This window comes from Homalodisca vitripennis, chromosome 4 (genome assembly GCF_021130785.1).
Source record: "Homalodisca vitripennis isolate AUS2020 chromosome 4, UT_GWSS_2.1, whole genome shotgun sequence".
NCBI lineage: Eukaryota > Metazoa > Arthropoda > Insecta > Hemiptera > Cicadellidae > Homalodisca > Homalodisca vitripennis.
The window spans coordinates 175,823,445-175,847,148 of NC_060210.1; the positions used below are offsets into that span (position 1 = coordinate 175,823,445).

Below are 23,704 nucleotides of genomic sequence, written 5' to 3' on the forward strand. Positions count from 1 at the left end.
AAAATTTTCAAGTATTACACTCTAGTCGACACTGTCCAAGGTCATTTCACAGTCATCAGAGAGAGTATGGACCCACAAACTGGCCATACCGAACTCACAAAAGTTCTCCCAGATTGTACAACTGCAAGCCTTTCTGAGAAACAATGTTCAAGTTCAGCTATCACATTCTTACTGTCTAACCAAGCATTCTACACATAAGATTGTTGTCAATGCTGTCACTTCACAGTCTGCAGAGAGTATGGACCCACAAACTGGCCATACCGAACTCGCAAAAGTTCTCCCAACTGGTACATCTGCTTCTTGCCTTTCTAAAAAGAAAATTTTCAAGTATTACACTCTAGTCGACACTGTCCAAGGTCATTTCACAGTCATCAGGAGAGAGTATGGACCCACAAACTGGCCATACCGAACTCACAAAAGTTCTCCCAGATTGTACAACTGCAAGCCTTTCTGAGAAACAATGTTCCGGTTCAGCTATCACATTCTTACTGTCTAACCAAGCATTCTACACATAAGATTGTTGTCAATGCTGTCACTTCACAGTTTGCTTGATGTCCCTGTTCAAGAATACTATACATAATGTCTATCCTATGTCATAGATTGACCTATTCACCATCTAATTATATATGAGAAATATCCATCAAATTATTAGTTTTGTTTTGAAAAGTTAATAGTTCCTATTATTTTGTTTGTTTATAAAAGATTAATAAATAAACTAAAGGAGTTTATACCACATATGTACACACAACACAGGAATCCATACAAAGAAGAAGAACATACACCCGTACAATTTTGATAACTTACAATAAAAATTATAGATCAATAGATTTTAAAATTAAGAATAAACTAGCAACCTATTTTAGAGTAAAAATTAACATAAAACAAATTATCATATATATAAGATAGAAATACAAAAAAACTATTGTAAAATTGAATCATCAGACAAAATAGAAATAATTTATTTAGACCAAATACCACAGAATACATTAAAATCTTAATATCAAAAACAAGGAGATTGTTATGCAAAGTAAGTTTACAACACCTGGAGTTATAAAGTGAATTTAGATCAGCTGGTGACTTTACAGTAATGGAATTTATTCTTTTGAATCATGACTTAATATGAGACAGAAAAAACCTTTTTTCATCAAGAAATTTATTTAAAAAACACAAAAATTAATCAACATTTGAGTTATTAAAATAGTCATACATTTTATTACTTGTGTTAAATTGGTGAATCTCGATTTTTGTAAAAAGAACAGAATAGACATTTACTAGAGGATGACCACTTGAGGCAACTAGAACTCTCAAATCTTCAAGGATCAACATTGCCAGTATTACACACATGTTCCATCGTTTATGTCTGTAAACGTGAATTTAGGTATTTTGTTACATAGTACTTCAAACACAAGGAATTTGTGCTACAATAACATTGTGCTACATAAAGAACGTTTTATTATACAGTTTACACGTCACTAATAAGACGGTGAATTAACTTTACTAATTATTCGAGTTCTGGTTGCTGAAGTGCTTGCATAGTTCGATGATTATAGGTTAAACTTCTGCTCATACTTACCAGCCATACCAAGTTTTCCTACCAGTATTTACTAATACGTAACATAGTGAGCATTGGTTTTATTCTTTTATTCTCACATATTATTCAAATACATCTCATACAAATTTCAATAGTTCATAAACGAAATCTGTTCAGGCTGGACCTGTCATGTCGACGGTTCAGCCACTGACGCTCAATTGAGCGACATGGGAGACAAATCAGGCGATTGCATCCATAATAACCAGTGAACATAACTACCACTTTTCAAAATGACAATGAAAATAAAAGAAAATTTATAGAACTTGAAAAAGAAAACAATGACAACTCAAAAACTTCTGTTGATCACAACATGCAACAACCAAAAAAAACCACATATACAACGACTCTAATAAACCTGAAAATACTGGGACCCTTTCACCCCCCCCCCCCCCCACCCCCCCCCCCCCCCACCCCCCCCCCCCCCCACCCCCCCCCCCCCCCACCCCCCCCCCCCCCCACCCCCCCCCCCCCCCACAAAAATTATTTTAGTAAGAAAACTAAGAGCACCACTAAGTCCATAAGTGAAGGTGTGTGCTGTAAAAGTTCTAATGATTACACCATTAAAAACCAAAACAACAGAACTTTGTACTTTTTTATTGAGATTTATTGTGACGCTATTCTTGTAATCTGTTACATGCCTGAATAAAGAAATTTTGAATTTGAATATTGCAAAGTAGTTATGACTTTAGGAGTAATGACCCCGTTCTAGCTTCGAAACCAAAGGTATGCAAGGTAAATAATGAGCCATTTCAGCCATTACGTTTTAAATACCCGATAAAGGTTATAAATGGAGTAATTCGACCATTTAAACCAGAATGGTAAATAAAGTGACTGTGGTTATCCTGGCAGTGCTGAATCTAAAACAGTTTAAATGCTTTGTTTGCTTAAAATATAAACAGCTTAACCTAAAGGTTTTGTCCAAATGCAAAGTAGACAAACCATTACTGTTACTGTATTTTCAAACTAGACAAAACTTCTGAGAAATGTTGCTCATGAAAGTAGTGAATTCCATAAAGCTTCTGTTACAGTCTAACGGCTTTAAAACCCTTTCAGTGCCAACGTCCGACTACACGGACGTACATAAAATGTGCAAGAAGAGGCCCAGCGTCCGACCACAAGGACGCACGTAAATTGTGCAAGAAGAGCCAGCGTCCGACTACAACGGACGTGTTTTTAAAATATTCGTATAAAAAATACAAAAAATATCTAAACAATCCTAATTTTGTTATAATTGTATTTATAAAGATATAAAACTAATAAAAAACATTCAGTTGAATGTATTTCCATTACATTAGTGTTATAAATAAAACAAAATACAAATGGTTGTGGACGTCGCTAGTCTGAGTCAGCTGTCGTCTGTTGTTTACTAACCAACTACGCAGTTTCGCCGATTGCGCCGAGCTAACTTGTTGTTGTTTCGTTTATTGTTGTAAAATGTTTACAAAATGAAGGGTAGTGCATCACCTCTTAGTGAAAACACTGTACGGAGAGTGTTAGAAGACGATAGTGATGTTGTTGTGTAATTTTATAAAGTGAAAAACAGTGGCTAGCAAAAATGTGCGAAAAATCCAAATACGCGTTATTTTTGAAAAGATCAATGATAAAAACCTTTATTTTTGAAGATAGATGTAAAATTTTTTGTGTATGTGTTCAAAAGTATGTGGAGGTTCAAATACATACTCAATTTATGGAACAAGGATTTTTTGACTGGCCTTATATTTACACCAAAACTGAAAAATTCATAATAAAATTTTATGTAAGTAAAAGTTTCTGGTTTTATATTTTTAATGCATGTTGTAGTAAATTTATTTTTCAGTATTAATTTAAAGCACATTGTTTAGAGCAAAATAAAACAAAAAAGTAACAATTTTCATCAATAAATTAACAAAACTGTGACAGTTTTTGCAAACTGCTGATAAAATTGGCAACTATAGCCTGGCTCTTCTTGCATGAGCATATTATGGCACTATGCCTGGCATTTCTCGCACGTGCACTAGGAAGAATGTCTGGCACTAAAAGGGTTAAACCAAACTCCAATTATTAGCTTAGTTATCCAGTGAAGTAAATTCTCAAGTTAAAATCTGCTTACAGTGTGGGCCAATGCTGCTTGGCATTTGAAAGAGGTACTGAATATCTCCGACCATAATTCCCCCCACATAAATTGTGTACAGTATATTGAAAATTTTAAGTTTCACATTAAATTTTGTCTTACTTTTATTGCATAAAAATGAAAATAATACAAAAATTATCAAAATACATTTTAGATGAAAACAAATACATATAATTTTGCGTTTTAGAAGATCTTGATTTCATAAAAATGACTGTACTATGGCCATTTAGATGGGAAAAGTGATTTACGCTTTAAACTAGTAATCCTTCAACAAATTCGGGACCACCCTATGTGCCGCCTGCAGTAATCCTGATAGCCATGCGGGAAGCACTATGGTGCTAAACAGTTTTCACAATAATGTTTCATGATGAATAATCTCTCGCTTGAATACGAATGTGATCTAGTGGAATAAATAAGAAACAGTTTCAAGTTAGTTTTTGTCGTTCCCACTAGATTGCAGTTGTTCTTTTTATTACTTTTCAACCCACTCAACAGTATTCAGGCCATATGACGGTATTCAATCAGTGGTTCCAAGCAATCAGATGATTCTATTTCTGTTTTGTAGTGAATATAAGTTGTAACCTCCACTTTTATGTTACCAGTTGCCCTGATTGTATTACCGTGAGTAAATAAACATGGCTGTTTGTGTAGTTACTGATTACGTGAAGTGGCACAAGAGAGACTTACAGAAGAATTTTTGGCTAAGATGCTCCCCTGAGACTTACTGCTTGGCATTTTCCTGCCACCATCCTTGCTACAGATAAGAAGGACAAGCTGCAGATAGACCAGTGTCGGCGAGCCAGCAGCGCCGGAACACGATGTGCCGCTTTGTGTGTCCGACGGTTTTCGCGCCCTTCATACTATCAAAGATTTGTGAGAAGATTTTTGTAATGTTTATGAAGTTATACCTACAGTGTATCTTGGTATGTTTATGAGAAAATACTGAATATTTTATCTTATTCTCATATTTTTGTAAGTATAATAACAGTACAATAGTAAACAAATTCATAAAACATTTGAGTGTTTTTCATAACACATCTACTGCAGTAAACACAATCACCTAAAAAAACAAAATCGAAAAAAAAACACTAATTTTTTAAGGTACTCTTACTAAGAAAAAAGAAACCAGTCAAAGGGTTAATAGCATGTGCAAACATGGTGCCGAGCACCATGGCTTGCACTTTTATGAGCAATGTGTCTTCAATTAAGTATTTAACTGCTTGCATTGAGAGGTCAAATTGATAGTGAAGGAAAATTTGTATGAACTTTTACAGTTGAGAGCAAAAGATATCCCTGAACTACAAGTGGCTACTAAGAAAGAGATTGCGACTCTCATGAGAACCAAAATGAAATACTGGTGATCCTAGCTTTTGAGGTGTGGAACCTAAGGAGAAACATAAAACATGATGAATATTTTGCCTTAATAGTGGATGAGACAACAGACTTTTTGATAAAAGATCAGGTATCCTTGAGCCTAAGACATGTCATTGATAATTTTGAGGTTTTATTGGCTTATATAAAACATCTTCAACAACTGAAGCAACTCTAATCAAAATAATACAAGATGTTCTGTTAAGATTTGAATTGGACATTCAGAACTGTTGTGGCCAGTGTTATGATGGTGCTAGCAATATGAGAGGGCATATGAGAGGAACTCAGGCTTGAATAGCTGAATTGGACCCACGTAGGAATTTACATACAATATTTTAATCATTTGTTGAATTTACCTGTTATTATTACTAAGGCTGTATCTGAATTTAATAATGTAATACTAATTAATTGTGCATGAACTTGCTAAGCTTTTCAAAAAACTCGGCCAAAAGAAATTACTTTATGCTTCATTATAAACCAAATGAGGATCATATCCTGCTCTGACAAAAAAACCTTTATGGCCCAAGATTGATAGTTAGATTCAAATCCTTACAAGAAGTCAATTTTAAGTATGAGGTCTTTGAAAGCGTCAGAACTGAAGATAGATGAGAATTTTCAAGAACTTTTGAGCAAAGTGAATAAACAAACGGTGGATTTGGATTTACTTCCTGTAATCCTTCTCTGTGTACGAGTACCTCCTAAGCAGTTGGAGTACAAAATGCTGCCATCCCCACCTGTAACACTCTCTGGACCAAAATCATATATAACATTACTTTGATATTATTGACAACTTAATGTCAGACATTAATTACCGATTTGTAAGTAATGCGGATATCTTGCAAGAACAGGATTACTCAGCAATCCTCCATCTGAGGAGCAGCCACAATTATTTGTATTAATTTAGTAATGGCAACAGGAAATTTTAACAGTTTTTGTTGATTTCTGAAAAGGATTTTAACTTTAAAATAGTACTTGAACACTGTTTAAATTCATCATGTAATACCAAATTTCATCTTTTATCAAACAAACCTGGACGTCTTTCTATACTCTATGTATTGAATGTAAATGAGTTAGTGGAGAAGCCAGGAGAAATGTTCAGATATGACATATAGGGGACAGATGATAAGTATGTAGATATAATTATGCAATCAAAGTACATCCAGAGCAATTATTTTGATTTCAAACAAAATTATCAATAGTTTTAGACTACAGTCTAAGCAGGCTGATGACATCTATGGCCGTTTATATAATCTTTTGTCCTATTCGACTGTATAAAAAACTATAAAGAATTATATATCTTAGTGTCCTATTTATTATTAATATAATTCCTACTTGTACTATTTTAATGATCCTCCTATTTTAATGATCCTAATGATCCTATTTTAGTGAACACTCATACGCAACAAATAGGGTGACATTGAAAAGTATTCATAAGTACCAATATTTAAACTTTAATTATGTGGTTCCCTATTGTTTTACCTGAACATTTGTTGTTATCCCATACAAGGCCTGGTGCACATGCCACACTCTCAAACTGCATTGGCCTCCAAGAACAGAGCATCAGGATTACTCTCATCATAGAATTCTCTAGATTCTGACACATCTAGTTCACCCCAAGCTAAAATAAACATCTGAGATAAATAAGCTAACAGTAAATTAAATGTTAAGATACAATACAAGGTTTTAAAAGTAGTACCAAATAAAAAGTTTCTTATATGTAATGAATTTATAACACAATTCAATTTTGTATACTATCATATTTGATTTTTAGATCCTTGATCCTTGATAATATAGAAATGTAGTTGACACACAATTTTACAATATCCTTGAAAATATTTTGTTGGCAACAATATGACGAGTATTCAAACTTTACTCCATAAATAACTTTCTCTGTTTATTTATCTTCCAGAAATACCTTCCACAAAATAGTTTTCCATTTATTTCATCTGTAAACACAAAGGTTGGGTAATTTCTCTACATTCTACACACTACAGCTATCACCAATAAACTTGAGTTTATCAACCAATGTTATATCATTAATTGTTAATTTCTTCATCAAACGTATCAGAGTAAACATATATTTGTATTTAATAGATTTATTTGCTTAGTTTATTTTATTACAAATAAAAAAAAAATTTCACAAAATTGTATTTGTAATAAATTAAAACATTATAAAATAGTTAAATCTATTTTTACTAAGCCCTGCAATTTTGTTTATTATTAACAGATTCTACTGAAACAACATAAAGTACATTTTATGATTCTTATCTTAAAACCATTTTGCATTCTCCTCAATAATAATAATAATAGCAAAAATAAAGATGATAGTTAAATTTGACAATAATGCAGTTAACCTTTGCAAGAGCGACCACTGTGGCCAAGAGCTAGCTGAGGAGGACAAGAGCAGTAGAAGCTGCCCCTGGTATTGTGACAGTTGTGAGAGCACGGCTTGCCTTCTTCACACTCATTCACATCTGAAACAGGCATAGTGTTTTAGAAACAGGTAAAACAGACAAAATATTTGTGTATAACTTAATTTTTTAGGTTTTTAAATTTTAATAATTAGATTAATTGTTATTAATCATTTCTTGTACACACCTTATTATCATTGCAGCCTTCTTTAAATGTTATCTAGAACTGCCCATGTTGATTGATATCTGGCCCAAGCATTTTGTAGTGGATTTAGCAATGATTCAAATTGTTCTTTACATGGTTAGAATTTTGATTTAATCCGTGCAATATAAATTTCAATCGTGTGTTCTACACAATATTACAGAAATAAAGTACAAGGGCTATTCAGAAAGTAAGGAATGTTTCCACCTGATGCCACCAACTAAGCGCATATATATATTAGTGTGCTTGTGCTCGGCACCTCAGTCAGTTTCTAGCCTTAACAACAAGAACATCTTGGTGCTGCCCCTTTTTTTAATATTCAAATTTGAAATAAAATACAAAGAAGTTTAAGATTTGATTTATAATTAACAAACAAATGATTTAAAAAACTAAAAAGCCTTTGGAATATATAAAATGTTATTATTCTAAAAATGATAATTCTGCATATTGAAAAATGGGATCATAAAAGTTTTTGAAGTCAAACATTGTTCTTATGGGTCTAAAATCAAGATCGCAACAAATACAGCCGGCGCACATAACTTTTAAGTAAATAATATTATTATTATAGCTTGCTTATGTGATTATAAATACAAATAAAAGAAGGAATAAATTAAAAGACTTACCTATACATTTTACACCGTCTGGCGAGAGACGAAAGCCGGGTTGACATTGACAATGGTAAGATCCAAACTGATTCTCACAAATTTGACTTTTATGACAAGCTTTCTTCCACTCTTTGCACTCATCAATATCTAAATAATGTGTTCATTTTTAATTTAAAAGTTACACACTGGCTACACACTACTACAATACTACTAGCAACCACCATACTACAACTACTACTACTATTGCTAGTATTACTACTGGCTGTGTTTATACTAGCGATTATAAAGAAAGTAACCATTTTGATTTTTTTTAATAATATAAGTTGGTAATTCGGTAAAAATTAGTGGTGAGTACTGGTAAAAAATTGTTTTTCCAAGTATAATTTATTTGAAACATTCAAAGAACAAAAATTATTTTCTGTCAGACATATGTCAAATTTGTAACTACAATTAATTACAAACAATACTATTAACATTTTTTAAATACTACAGAAAAACAGAAGTATGAATGAATAAAACTAATGATACATTCTTATTCATTATAATAGCAATTTAAGATTCACAATCAAGAAAACATTTCCTTCATCTGAAACTATGGGTTTTACAATTTATTAGATAATATGAAATATAAGAAATAAAATGATTAAAAGCCCAAGACTCTAGATTTGTTGTAAAAAGACAAATGCTTATTGTGAACATTAAAAAGATAAAGAAAGAACTGTATTTTGAACTATCAAAAGTAGTGAGACATAGTGTGCAAAGACAATCCAATTTTAAACATTCCATTGAGGCTCATAACTAGTAACAGTTAACAAAATATGGTAGTGATAATTAGTTTCCATCAGTTATAGTCTATATGATTAATTCTGAGTAAATACTAAATTCTTTGTTTAAAGGTTATTTTTGACGATGGAAGGATTGTGAAGGAAACAGGATTTTTCCGGACATTTGCCATCGTTCAGTGAAACAAGAAAACAGTAACACTACGTTTCGAGATCTGCAATCTGATCTTCTTCTTCAGGTAAAGAAACTAACCTAACACATAATTACAAACTAGGTTAAAATAAACAAATCTTACTAAAGCGTTGTGGCACGCCTAAGTCAGGAATCACAACCTACATGTTGTTGTCAACTTCACTAACACTAAAGTCATGCACTTAATACAAAACTATACAAAACACTAATCATTAAAACTAAACTACGGAATATAGGTCAACAATTACGTCTTCACTCGTCTACTAACCACCTACGACTGACCAGAGGGACTAGCCAATGGCAATCGTGACGGCTGGCTAAAACAAGATGGCGGAAAAATACAAGGGAAGGGGAACAGGAATGGGCCCTTTCGTTATTATTGGTTCATGCGAGATGAACTTGTTAAAAACCATATTGTGACTCCGCATTGGTTTATTACTAATATCGATCCGTTTGATACTTTTGGTTTTCTCTTTAGTTCATTTTTTAGAATTGGCAACCAAAGCGGGCCTAATCTCGACTGAGGGTTGACTGATTGGTTGGTCTGCCAATTTAATGTATGTTGCCTCAATTAATTTCCTTTTGAAGAAATGTGGTTCCCGATGTATTATGTGGGCTTCATCCCAATTCATATGATGGTCTTCGGACCAACAATGGTGTGCAATTTTTGACTTTTCTGTGAAACCCTTTCTCGTGTTTTCTCTTCAAAAATCCTGAATGAAGCGGAAATATCAGTCTTATCCAAGGGTTTAAATTTTTCTGTGGCACAAAAAATCGGTAAAGGCACTGGATTTTGTAACTGGAATCGAGTCGGCTGTTTCACAGTTACCTGAGGAACAGGGTGACCGGTTTCGTTGTGAGGCCAGTCTTTTACTCAGAAAATTCCTCCCACAAAAACCCAATTTGACAATAGAGGAGAAAAAGGCCAGGTCGATCCTTGGGAAAGACAACACGGTCAAAATCTTACCTGCCGACAAAGGCAACGCTACTGTGGTACTTGACTCAATAGCATATAAAGAAAAGATTGCGGAAAACTTTAAATACTGGCAAATATACAGTTTTAAATAAAGACCCGACTGATTCATTTGAACGCAAAGTAGCAAACACCTTAAGAAAACATAAAGAATTTTTTTCAGATAAATTTAGATCTAAATTAACTCCTCACCACTCAAAAATCCCCCATATGTATGGCCTTCCCAAAATCCACAAACCTACCATCCCTTCTTCGGCCCATCATTAGTTCTCGTGATTCACCTTGCAGGGGAATTGTCTAAAGTCCTCTTGGACATCTTAACGCCATTGGTAGGAAAAACTGACTCTTTCATCAAAAATTCCAGGGATTTCGTAGAGAAGTCAAAATCCCTAAAGTTGACTGAAACTGACAAAACTGGGTAAGTTTTGATGTCGAAAGTCTATTTACAAATGTACCAGTTCCAGAAACTCTCGGAATTATTAAATCACGTCTCAAAGAAGACCAAAACATTAAAGGATAGAACTCTCTTAGGATAGAAACTAAACTTCCCGTGCCAGTAATTATGGAACTGTTAGAACTATGCACTCAATGCAATTATTTTGAGTTAGTGGGTAAAATTTACCGTCAAGATGAGGGGATGGCAATGGGTTCTCCACTGTCTCCTATTTTCGCCAATATCTTTATGGAGGAATTCGAGCGAAAAGCTTTGGCTTCAGCTCAGTTCAAACCGAAGATTTGGTGGAGGTATGTGGATGATACCTTTGTTATTTTTTCTCATGGAGACATTAAATTAAATAATTTTTTGAATCACATTAATAGTATTTCTCCTTCCATCCGCCTCACAATGGAAGTGGAAGTCCAAAACAAGCTTCCCTTTTTGGGATGTGTGTGTATTAAGAGATAGGGATGTCCTTAAGACAACTGTTTTTCGAAAGATAAACCCACACAGGAAAATATTTAAATTATCAATCCAACCATCAAAAATCTGTCAAAGAAGGAGTAGCCTACTCGTTGTTTGATAGAGCAAAGAGCTTGTGCTCAGATAAAGATGGACTAAAAGAAGAATTTAAGAAAATTGAATCGGATCTCAGAAGCAATGGATACCCTCAATTAGTAATTAATAAGTGCAAACGAACCAGAAGAATCATTCCTGAGTCAGAAAAACAGAATTGTGATAAATTTGCGTTTTATGTCAATCCCTTATGTGCCGGGGATTATCGGAGAAAATTAGAAGAGTAGGTAGAAAGTACAACATTAGAACCGCGTTTAAAACACACAACACTCTTAGACAAAGTCTCGTAAAAAACAAAACCAAAAAATGGCACACAGGATTCCCAAAAACTGTGTTTACAGTATAAAATGTAGCTGCAATAGGGAATACATAGGCGAGACAAAAAGACCACTAAAACGTAAGGATAAAAGAACACAAAGAAAACACGAGAAAGGGTTTCACAGAAAAGTCAAAAATTGCACACCATTGTTGGTCCGAAGACCATCATATGAATTGGGATGAAGCCCACATAATACATCGGGAACCACATTTCTTCAAAAGGAAATTAATTGAGGCAACATACATTAAATTGGCAGACCAACCAATCAGTCAACCATCAGTCGAGATTAGGCCGCTTTGGTTGCCAATTCTAAAAAAAATGAACTAAAGAGAAAACCAAAAGTATCAAACGGATCGGATATTAGTAATAAACCAATGCGGAGTCACAATATGGTTTTAACAAGTTCATCTCGCATGAACCAATTAATAACGAAAGGGCCCATTCCTGTTCCCCTTCCCTTGTATTTCCGCCATCTTGTTTTAGCCAGCCGTCACGATTGCCATTGGCTAGTCCCTCTGGTCAGTCGTAGGTGGTTAGTAGACGAGTGAAGACGTATTGTGACCTATATTCCGTAGTTTAGTTTTAATGATTAGTGTTTTGTATAGTTTTGTATTAAGTGCATGTCTTTAGTGTTAGTGAAGTTGACAACAACATGTAGGTTGTGATTCCTGACTTAGGCGTGCCACAACGCTTTAGTAAGATTTGTTTATTTTAACCTAGTTTGTAATTATGTGTTAGGTTAGTTCTTTACCTGAAGAAGAGATCAGATTGCAGATCTCGAAACGTAGTGTTACTGTTTTCTTGTTTCACTGAATCGATGGCAAATGTCCGGAAAAATACTAAATGCCCAACTCTGAAATTAGAATTTATTCTAGAATTATACATTGGTTTATCACACTAAAACATTTACAGTGAAGCTACCAAGTTATTGTAAATAATATTAAATGTGAGAAACTTAATGTGATTGTCTCTGTGCTAATTTGTATTATCAAGAAGTACTAGCAAATATTTATTAGCTTTCTTTGTGAATTGTTTTCTGCTTATTTGTACTGAGCTACTATTTTTTGGATAAATTTTGTTCACATTATTTACATTTTCAGCTTCCCATATTTTTGAACCTTAAGGTATGTGGCAACATGTGCCAGTAGCTCCTCCTTTCTTCCATTGCTCTCCACTCCCACTGATTTACAGAGGAGCCAAATGTAGGAATAGAGAGTGCAGAATAATTTGTAATTAAGAGTCATGTTTTTTAAGTAAGCATTATCCTGATACAAAAATATTTTAGTGTGTTGATATAAGGCAGTGAAGGATATGTGTTTTGTTGTTGTGATTTTTAATGTTAGTGTTATGTAGTAATAATTAAGAAATGTACATTTATAAAAATTGTGTATTAGATATATTTTGTACCTTTTTGGGACAGATGCCACATGAGGCAGCATTGTTGGTTGTATGAATAATTTATTTGTAACTGAACTCATACCTTTTTTTGGTTTTTATTTATGTTGTGCTAACTACACAACTGGAAAGTGGTTAGCATTAGTTCCTAAGAATATCAAATGTACATACAATTGTAAAATATTGATGGAATAAATAAATTATTATTATTAAGTGAACTTTTTGTAAAAAGTTTATTTTTATATGAAAGACCACACTGTTATCTACTTTTCTTCATAATTGCCATCAATATTAAGAAAATATAATATTTAAAACCAATCCTTTGTATTTATGGTGTATTGATCACTTATATACACTATGGGTATATTCAGTTTAAATAATTAACGTGCTTGTACTTTAATATAGTGGTAATTGGAGAGTCGTCGATGCCAGGTAGATCAAAACTGACATGTTGAAGATGGAGCTTATATTGGGCACTGTTAACTTAATTACATTTAAACACATAAAACCAATATTTAGCTCTTTTATTTTTGTGAGGCCTTTCGATCACAAAGGCACTAAAGTGATGTTTCTGATGAAGATAGCCTTGCTATCGAAAGGCCTCACAAAAATAAATGTGTTAAATATTGGTTTTATGTGTTTAAATGTAATTAAAACCAAACTGACATGTTTTAAAGCTCTTATGCATTTGAATACTATTTCATCACTCTTATTGTTTTATTTCATACTCAATTGGTAGAGGAATTTGAAATGTGCATTAACAGATGTAAAAACAATTGATTTTTTGGTGTGATTGTGTCTGTGGCTTGCTAACAGTTGTAGGTAGAAAGTCTACAATTGCAGGATCAACCGCAGCGCTGCAGCGGTAGAATTTCACAACTGTAAATTGTCAAAAATCACGCCTCAGAGATCGTATTAGCAAATTAAAAATATTTAAAGATATTATTACAATTATAATTTTATAAAATAATCAGATATTAGATTTGTTGTTACAAAGTATATGCTTATAATGTTACGAAAATAACAATTCTTAAAGATATGTCTGTTTGACTTACATTGAGTGTAATATAATTTATGAATTTTAAAATGATAATATTCTAACATTGATAGTAATACGCACCAGAACAATGGTGATGTTCAGGGTCTAGCCTGAAGCCTTGTGGACATCTGTTGTGATGGAACTTTCTCGATATTTCTGAGGAAACTTTGAAATTGAGCTGCTTGTATTTCGGATTGTACTGGCTTGCAATTTCATCTGTTGACAGTTTCTCCACCAAATACCTAAATGAAGGAAAATTATTATAATGTACTTAATTTCCAATGATACAAAAGGGAATATTTTATATTGATACTAAGAGAAACAGAGATAGGGTTTCACATTCTTTTTCTTAATTTTTATATTTTTCCTACAAGGTTGTAATCAAAAACATTATATTAAACCACTAAGTAATATGTTACCTACAACTTAGAATTACTCAAGTTGATGAATTACATAATATTACTTAGGATAAAAATACAATTATATTAGTAAGTTATATGCAAGAACCGATATATGACATATTTTTATATATAATATTATATTAGTTAACAGCAGGTTTTCACATATACTAAATAAGTAAAACAGGTTAATACAGACCAACTATGTATGACAAAAAATGTATAAATATATTTAACAGGTAATACAAGGATTAGTTTTCAGATAAATACTTATTATTACCACAAATACCACATAACAAATAATAAAATAAAATACCACAATATAAATACAAAAATAATGATCACCTTAAATACAAGACATGTTTTTGACCAATGTTATAAATGCACTGTAATGATTTCTCTCTTAGTTTTGAATTCTTAATTAACTTCAAGCAGTGATGCAGAAGAATTTGGCATCTCGTCAATTTAGATCATGTTAAATTGGTTGTGAATTTCTCTAATTTCTGTTGATAACCCATTACTGCAGTAAATGAACATGTAGTGGTAGTTATAGACAAACCAGAAGTAGTAGAATCGAAATTCACGTCAATAAATAGCCTGGAAGTAGCATTAGGTGTACCTAGTGTAGCAAGTTCAAAGGTCATGTTATTAGAAGTCATCTGACCCATAATAGCAGAACTAAAAGTCTAACTAAGTAAAGAACTAACTCATAGGAAAATCTATGAGTTAACCACTTATTTATTCACTAATTTATAACAAGGTAGGAGTATGTCACACCATGTGTTGTGTAACAGGTTTCACTGAGGCTGCTCATAAAATTTCAATCTATAGTTCATTTCATGCTCAAGATGTCCTTTGGACACATAGGCAGGCAGAAATACAGAAAAGAAATGTTTCTATGCTCTAGAGGACAAAAGTGAAATTAATTTGACAGTAAAACTATGCACTAACGCACAGCTAAATCCTATGGAGTGACATACACCATCATCAAATTCAGTGTTCCCTATGTAAAAATGAAGCTTCATACAAAATTTCAAGTCTGTTGATCTGCTTGTTTTCGTGATATAGTACAGATAGAGAGACAGAAATGAAATTTGTTTAGCTCCCCAAGTGCCATGCTTTGAGAACCCTCATCCAGTAACCCTTAATCAACTAATAACTTCAATATTTCAAAGATCTAAAATTGCTTCTAATGTTATTTAAAAACCTCCACCATTTATTATTTCTTTTTTACTTGGAACCAAAAATACTTAGAATGGTGAAAACATTAACTTTGTTAATAAAACAATATCCTAAGAAGCTTAAAGACCGACTCACACCGCACGTCCATCCATCCACTGGACGGATAGGTTGGATGCTTGGTAAAAATCACTCACCTGCTTATTAAATGGAACACGGCACACCTCCATTCGTCCATCCGCCGGACGAAAAAACGTTCGGTGGATGTTTTGGAATCACTTGCTAAGTGATTTTTACAAACGTCCGCGTGGACATTCCCAGCTGCGCATGCACATGGCATTACTTCTACAGACAGCACTCCGTTAGTTCCTTGCCGCGTAGGGTCTATTGGTTGCTGCACCTTGTTATCCATGTTATTTGAACCTCAAAAATCAGTTTTTGCTAATTCTTTATTTTAAAGCTCATTGTCACATTGCTTACTCTTTTTTGGTATAATGGTAGCCTTTTTGTTATTGGTAACAATGTTTTGAAACATTTTTATACATTTTCAATGTTTAATTTCTTAGTACAAGGTGAAAAAAATATAAGGAATAAAATACAAAAATGTATAATAATACATTTCTTGTGTTTTTTTTAGAAAAATATAAATTTTGTGTTTTGATGAGTGTATAAAATGATTTTTTTGCCAATATTAACTAAAAAATAACTTTGGAATTTTTCTGATTCTTAATAATTAAAAAAAAACCTTAACACAAACACACAACTAGCCATTTTCTGCTTGTGATTGATTTCCTGTAATTCGTGTGTTCCTTCTTTATATCATTCTTTATAAATGTCAATACTTCTTTGAATTGTTCTTTACTTAATCTGAAATACCGACTGATTTTCTCTTTATCCTCCTTAAATCAGTTATCAAAATGGTAGAATTCGCCAAACACTTTTCCATTTTTATTGATGGGGTGCATCCAATATTTTTGTTTACTAACTGAATACAGTAGGGTTGTATTTTTGTCATCACCGCTGGAACTGTCAGCAGCAATCTAAGGTACACTTCTTACAAAATCACTGCTATACTAAGGTACACTAAATGAGATTATTTCAATGTTTGCCTGAAGGGGGTCACAACTCAAATGAAAGATGAAATGCAAACAAATTTGTCTGTCATCCACTGGCTGGATGTTTGTGGTGCGAGATAGCAACCCATAGACGGTCATGACAAAAAATCCATCCAGTGGGTGCATGGACGTTTGGTGTGAGGCGGCCTTAATACATACAGAATATTTAAATAGTATATAACAAAATATTTAAATAGTATATAACAAAATATTTCAAATGAAATATAATACATTCTTATAAGTTTAGAAACATTTATCTACCTGATCCAGAAGAAGAAAAGCTGACACTATTCTACAATAGGAGCAGCCACCAACATGTAACCCTCATAATTGCCTTATATATGCTCTAGCTTCATTGGGAGTCTAATAGTTCCCCAATTAAAAAAAATATTACTTAATAGCTGTAAAAAAATATTGACAGGCATTGTATAATATTCCAAGTATGTAAAAGTAAAAAAAAAGAAAGAGGATAGCAATGTCATTTTCTAAACATAATTAAATAATGGGACTTTTGAATCAGTAGCGTTACAGGACTAATCTATGGGGAGGCATGAAACTTATTGACGAGTGCACCATACCAAGGAGTTCGGAATAAATCTGAAAACATCTAAAGTTGAATAAATTAGGGAGGCCAAATTAAGTAAAATATGTAACTGGTGGTATTTCAAACAAGTTGGATTGCTGTTATACAAATATTTTATTATTTATAGGACTTTAGGAGGAGTTCATCTTCATCTCCCTCCCTCCTATAGTCATGACACTTTCTTGAATATAGTCTATGTTTTGGTAATGTTTTAATTTCTTCTTGATATTCACTACAGTTTACTCACTTTTAAAAGCAGAAATTTGAGAAACAGATATAAAATTGTGATCTGAGAACTTACGGCATGGTTCCTTGTGATCTGTCATAGACTACAGTTCTATTCCAAGTGAATGGGTGTTTCTTCCCATCTACGTCAAGAGAACTCCTTGAAGAAGTGTACAGAGAGTTGGGTCCAGTCTGTATGTAATCCTCTGGAATGACATATAAATAAATTAGGATATTATTTGCATGTTAAGATCATACATAATAATAAATTTAAATGTATGTAAAAAACTAAAATCACATACATATCATAAATATTTTTACAAGTAATGATTTAATAAGCTGATATTGGATCCTTTGTTTTGGCTTGTACTATTAAATTTATTTTGTTTCACTTGTTATTTTCTAAACAATTTTTTTCACTTATTCAATTTCACTCTTGTATATAATTAATTTTATGTTTCGCTAAGTAATTAAAAGAAGTATCACAGTTTTATAAGCAAAATTTGTGTTGTGACATGTTTCAAAGACCTTCATCAGACCTTAGTAGCCATGGTGGTGGATGGCTTTCTCACAACATTAAAATTTACAACACATACAAATAAATAAACGAAAAACATACATGAATAAAGAAATATTATTTGCACAATAACACAAAACACGATCATGCGTGATGTTACATGTACGGCTGCTGTGTGGTAATAGGTGGACAACTGGAATTATGTAACTCTAGTTGCTGGTTCTGTCCCACGTGTGGTGTTAACGTTCTGATCAGCTGTTCTGACTGGGGTGCTATTCTTTCCACTGTTGATAAGTGTTGAAGAGGATATTAGATTTGTATTTTCATTTTTCATTTAACAGGTTAAGACCAACGTCACTCTTAAAAGCTGCATAAATTTTATAGGCTACTCTTCCCATGTTGATAATAAACTGCCCTTATTACAACGATGTATTATTTCAAGGCCATATTCATCTTGTGATTTTCATGCAGTAGTTGCTGAGCGAATGTAGACATATGTTATTTAATCTTACATTGGGATGATGTTCCTTGTATATTTTTTTCAATGACCAACCAGTTTGTCCCATGTAATTTTTTGAAACAGTCATTCCATTTTATTTTATATACTCCACTCCTACCCAATACACACACAGTGCTTGTGTTATTAATATATTGTTAAATTTATTAGTTGTTTTAAAGACCACATGTCATGGTTATTTAATTCTTTAGCAATAGAATTTTGTACAGAGTGATTACATTCTATAAATACATATTTTTTCTCATTATTTGTGTTTACTTCATTTTTGTCATTTTTGTTGTGTTTCTTCACCAATCTATTGACCATGCTATGAGGATAACCGTTGGATTTTGTTATATATTTTATTGTATTTGGTTCCTTGGCACCTATAGTTTTCTGGGCTTTAAGGTAGGTACATTTAATAATCTGGGTATCATAGAGTTGTAGGTACCATACGAGGTATGGCTATTAAATAACGGGACTGACGCTGCAGTGGAACGAGTGCGCATGCGCCAACCAACAATGACCAACAGCTGTGTAGTTTGAGACTTCCTCTTCAGAATGCAGTTAGTCTCGTTTCTGTAAACAACATTGTTGTGTCATAACCTTCATTTATGTAAGTGTTGTTATTTTGTTTTGCCAGAAAAATGGTTAGCGTAATAATAGAGCAACGAATTGTTATTAAATTTCACGTTAAACTTGGAAAAAACCGCTACCGAAACCTATAATTTACTAAAAGAAGTGTATGTCAGTGAATGTTTATCGCGGACTCGTGTTTTTGAATGGTTTAAGCGTTTTCAAGATGGTCGACAAGACGTGGAAGATGATTCGCGGCCAGGTCGTCCTTCAACATCAAAAACGGAAGACAATGTCGAAAAAGTTGCTAATTTGATTCGGTCTGACCGACGATTAAGCATTCGTGCAGTTGCTGAATCTGTAGGCATTGATAAAGAATGTGTACGGCAAATTTTACATGACAATTTGAACATGCAAAAAGTGTGTGCAAAAATGGTACCAAAAATTCTTACGATTGATCAACAAGCAGCTCGTAAAAATGTTTGTACTGACACTTTGAATGCCATTGAAAATGACCCAAATTTATTGGAAAGAATAATAACATGTGATGAATCGTGGTTTTTTACTTATGATCCGGAAACGAAGCGCCAATCCATGCATTGGAAGACCTCAACTTCACCGAGAGCCAAAAAAGCAAGAATGAGCAAGTCAAAATTTAAAGCAATGATGATTGTTTTTTTCGACATTCGTGGGATTGTGTACCTTCACTGGGTTCCTGAAGGTCAAACAATTAATCAACATTACTATCTTGAAGTACTTAATAAACTACGTGAAAGAGTAAGAAAAAAATGACCCGAAATGTGGAAGGACAAATCATGGATTTTGCACCAAGACAATGCGCCAGCTCATTCCGCGTTATCTGTCAAGCGGTTCCTGACCAAGTACAGTATCCCAGTGTTAGAACATCAACCTTACTCGCCAGACCTAGCACCATGCGACTTTTATCTTTTCCCTAAGGTGAAATCTGCATTGAAAGGTACGCGATTTGAATCCGTAGAAGCTGTTCAAGAAAAAGCGGCAAGACTCCTGAAAGAGTTGACAGAAGATGACTTTCAGCATTGTTTCCAACAATGGAAAATTCGCATGGAGCGTTGCAGGGATAGAGAAGGGGTGTATATTGAAGGTGATAATAAGTAATTATGTTTAAAATGAAAATAAATTTTTTTACAATATCAGTCCCGTTATTTAATAGCCATACCTCGTATTTTTTTAGTATTGTATGGTGTGAGATTGAATCGATTGTTTGGCTTAATTTTGTTGGTTTCCTATACATGCTGTAATAAAATCTGTTATTATCCTTCTTTAAAGTTGGCTCCAAAAGTTTAATTTCTTGTTTTCTTTCACTTCTATAGTGAATTTTAATTTTGGTGTAATATTGTTCAGATAATTGTGTTACATGTTTACTCGCCAATCTGAACCATTAAAAAATACTGAGATTTCATCTACGAGGTGGTACAGAGTCATTTTGTTACTGTATTTGTTGCATTACAAGAATATAGTTTAAATATATTTCAGCCAACAAACCTGAGTGGTGGACCCATAGCAAGTCTGTCATGTTGCATAAAATATTCACCCTTAAAAAAAAAAATAATGTTGTTGGATAACTTCCTAAGACTAAAATTTCATTAATGGCTCACAGGAGTGGGTTTGAATTACTGGTAATGCTATTTTTTGTTATTTCAAATGTTTCTGAGACAGGGACATTAGTGTATAAATTAGTTACATCACTAATTTCTTGTGCATTTTTACCTCTGTGTTTTTTGTTTCTTTTATTAAATCATAAGTGTTTTTTAGGCTATAATTAGATTGTATACAATGCGATATTTAAGGATTTGTTTTAACTTTTTTGCTAAGTTGTATGTTGGGGCTGAAATGTAAATCACCTAAGGTATGTCTTATTTAGGTATGTCAGGTATGTCTTGTGTACCTTTGGTAATCCAAACAGAGTCGGTGCTGTTGGGTTACATGGAGATCAGGTATTTTGTTGTCATTGAATAATACTTTGCTGTAGTGATTCGAATTTTTTGATTCGTCCATAGTAGTTGTTTGAGGGATATTTGCTTAAAAATGTGATCTTATTTTCTTTCATAAAATGTTTTACTTTATCGGAGTAATTTTTGTTACATAATATCACTATCGTATCTTTCTCAGCCTTGCATAACAGTGCCTTGTTTACTAGTTTTTTTTTATATTGTTTACAACCAGTAATTCCTGTTTTTGATCTGAGGACATTATGTGATTTTATTGTTGGTGTTTTTCATATAACTTTGTATAACTGCTAATAGCAATATTCCTATCATCTTGCTTTGGGATAGCTTTTATTGCACATTCGGAACTGATAAGCTCATTAAAAAGGATTTTGTTGTGCCTTTGTAAATCATATTTCAGGCCCTTGTCTAAAATTGTCATTTCTTCAAAGGTTTGATGATGAAAGTTAACCATTGAAACATCACCATAAGAATACATGAACATGGACTGGATTGGCAATAGGGTACAAAATCTATTTTATTATAGTATAATTGATCCTAGGATATCTGTAACAAAATAACTTGTTTAACATTTTTCAACTGCAGGATTATAATTGCTCATCTCTTTTAATTAACTGAAAAACTGATATAATTTTATTTGAATTTTTAGTGCAATTATTTTCTAATCCCATAAATAAAATTACATATTTTCTACTATTTTATATACAAAAACTTACAATTGTCCAATAATTTTAATTTTCTCACACTAAATAGTTATTCCAATAAGAAAAGCTCCTCCTTCAATAAAATTAAATAATTGTTGACAGATATCAAGTCTATACATCATTTGCAATAATACCAAAAATATTCAAATTAAAATAATAAAGTGAAAAGAAGAGGGAGAAATTCATTGTAAAAGCTCTTTTCTTATTGGAATTCTTAATAAATTTGAAAACAAACATTCCAATAAAACAAAATAACAAAATAAAAAGTCTATTATTCGAGTATTTGTTTTCAAATTTATTAGAGGGAAAAATTTTTATAAAAGTGTATACTAACCCGTATAGGGGCTGATAACAACTGAGGCAGTAGGCTGTATCATTGGAACTTTCCCCACTACTTCAATGTCAACTTTGAGAGCACCTTCCTTGTCCACTCCTTTGCCCTTGTGCCTCACCACGAGTTCTTGTCCTTTTTAGATATATTTGAAATCAATATTTTTATTTAATGACAATACAAACTACCTTACAAATATGTAAAAATAAATGAAACATATGTATGACTGTGAATTTGTTGATAGACATTATAGTTAATATTAACACTTTGACTACTGAGCAGTGCAATGTCTAATGGTGGCACATACAACAAAGAGCGCTTCTGTGAATATTAGAAATGTCTAATGGTGGTACATACACCACAGTGTTCTCTTGTGGCTATTAGTAGCAAATGTGCCAATTGTGGTCACTACTATAGCTATAGCATAAAATTACTGAGCAGTGCAATGTCTAATGGTGGTACATACACCACAGTGTGCTCTTGTGGCTATGAGTAGCGAATGTGCCAATTGTGGTCACTACTATAGCTATAGCATAAAATTACTGAGCAGTGCAATGTTTAATGGTGGTACATACACCACAGTGTGCTCTTGTGGCTATTAGTAGCGAATGTGCCAATTGTGGTCACTACTATAGCTATAGCATTAAATTACTGAACAGTGCAATGTCTAATGGTGGGACATACACCACAGTGTGCTCTTGTGGCTATTAGTAGCGAATGTGCCAATTGTGGTCACTACTATAGCTATAGCATTAAATTACTGAACAGTGCAATGTCTAATGGTGGCACATACACCACAGTGTGCTCTTGTGGCTATTAGTAGCGAATGTGCCAATTGTGGTCACTACTATAGCTATGGCATTAAATTACTGAACAGTGCAATGTCTAATGGTGGCACATACACCACAGTGTGCTCTTGTGGCTATGAGTAGCGAATGTGCCAATTGTGGTCACTACTATAGCTATAGCATTAAATTACTGAACAGTGCAATGTGTAATGGTGGTACATACACCACAGTGTGCTCTTGTGGCTATTAGTAGCGAATGTGCCAATTGTGGTCACTACTATAGCTATAGCATTAAATTACTGAACAGTGCAATGTCTAATGGTGGTACATACACCACAGTGTGCTCTTGTATTAGTAGCAAATATGTTAAGTGTGGCACTAATATAGCTGTCGTATACAATGTTAAAGGTGGACACTGCAATAGCTACAGTATACAATAATTTGAATACTTTGATTACTGAGCGGCACAATGTCTAATGGTGGCATATACAACAGAGTGTGCTCATGTGACTACTAGTAGATTCAAGATTTAAAATCATCTTTATTGGCCATTAAATAACATTCTCAGTTACAATAGGCTTCGTCGTGATAATACGAGGGTCGTCCAGAAAGTAAAGAACGATTGCGCATCACGGGCGGCGCAGTTCACCCACCACCGCGGTAGATAGCTTGTTCGTTAGCCACACCTTCTGCCTCAGTGTGAGCTGAGTAGCGGTACCGTGAGGTCACGTTTGCATCTCCTGTGAAAGTTTAAAATGGCGGCGTTAATTGAAAATCCCGCCAAGTGTGAACTGCGTAGTG

At 33.3% G+C, this 23,704-nt stretch overlaps 1 protein-coding gene across 1 annotated transcript in view; it reads right to left on the reverse strand.

Moving 5' to 3' along the window:
- Window positions 1-6,517: 6,517 nt before the first annotated feature.
- The window catches only part of LOC124361308 (hemicentin-1-like), a 150,750-nt gene continuing 133,563 nt past the window's right edge, over window positions 6,518-23,704 (reverse strand). The window contains exons 56-61 of the mRNA XM_046815354.1: window positions 22,119-22,250; window positions 17,580-17,709; window positions 14,085-14,245; window positions 8,309-8,437; window positions 7,427-7,546; window positions 6,518-6,690 (exon numbers count right to left, since the gene is read on the reverse strand). Of these exons, the coding sequence (XP_046671310.1) occupies window positions 6,602-6,690; window positions 7,427-7,546; window positions 8,309-8,437; window positions 14,085-14,245; window positions 17,580-17,709; window positions 22,119-22,250 (761 nt within the window). The 3' untranslated portion in view covers window positions 6,518-6,601. The remainder of the gene's footprint in view (window positions 6,691-7,426; window positions 7,547-8,308; window positions 8,438-14,084; window positions 14,246-17,579; window positions 17,710-22,118; window positions 22,251-23,704) is intronic.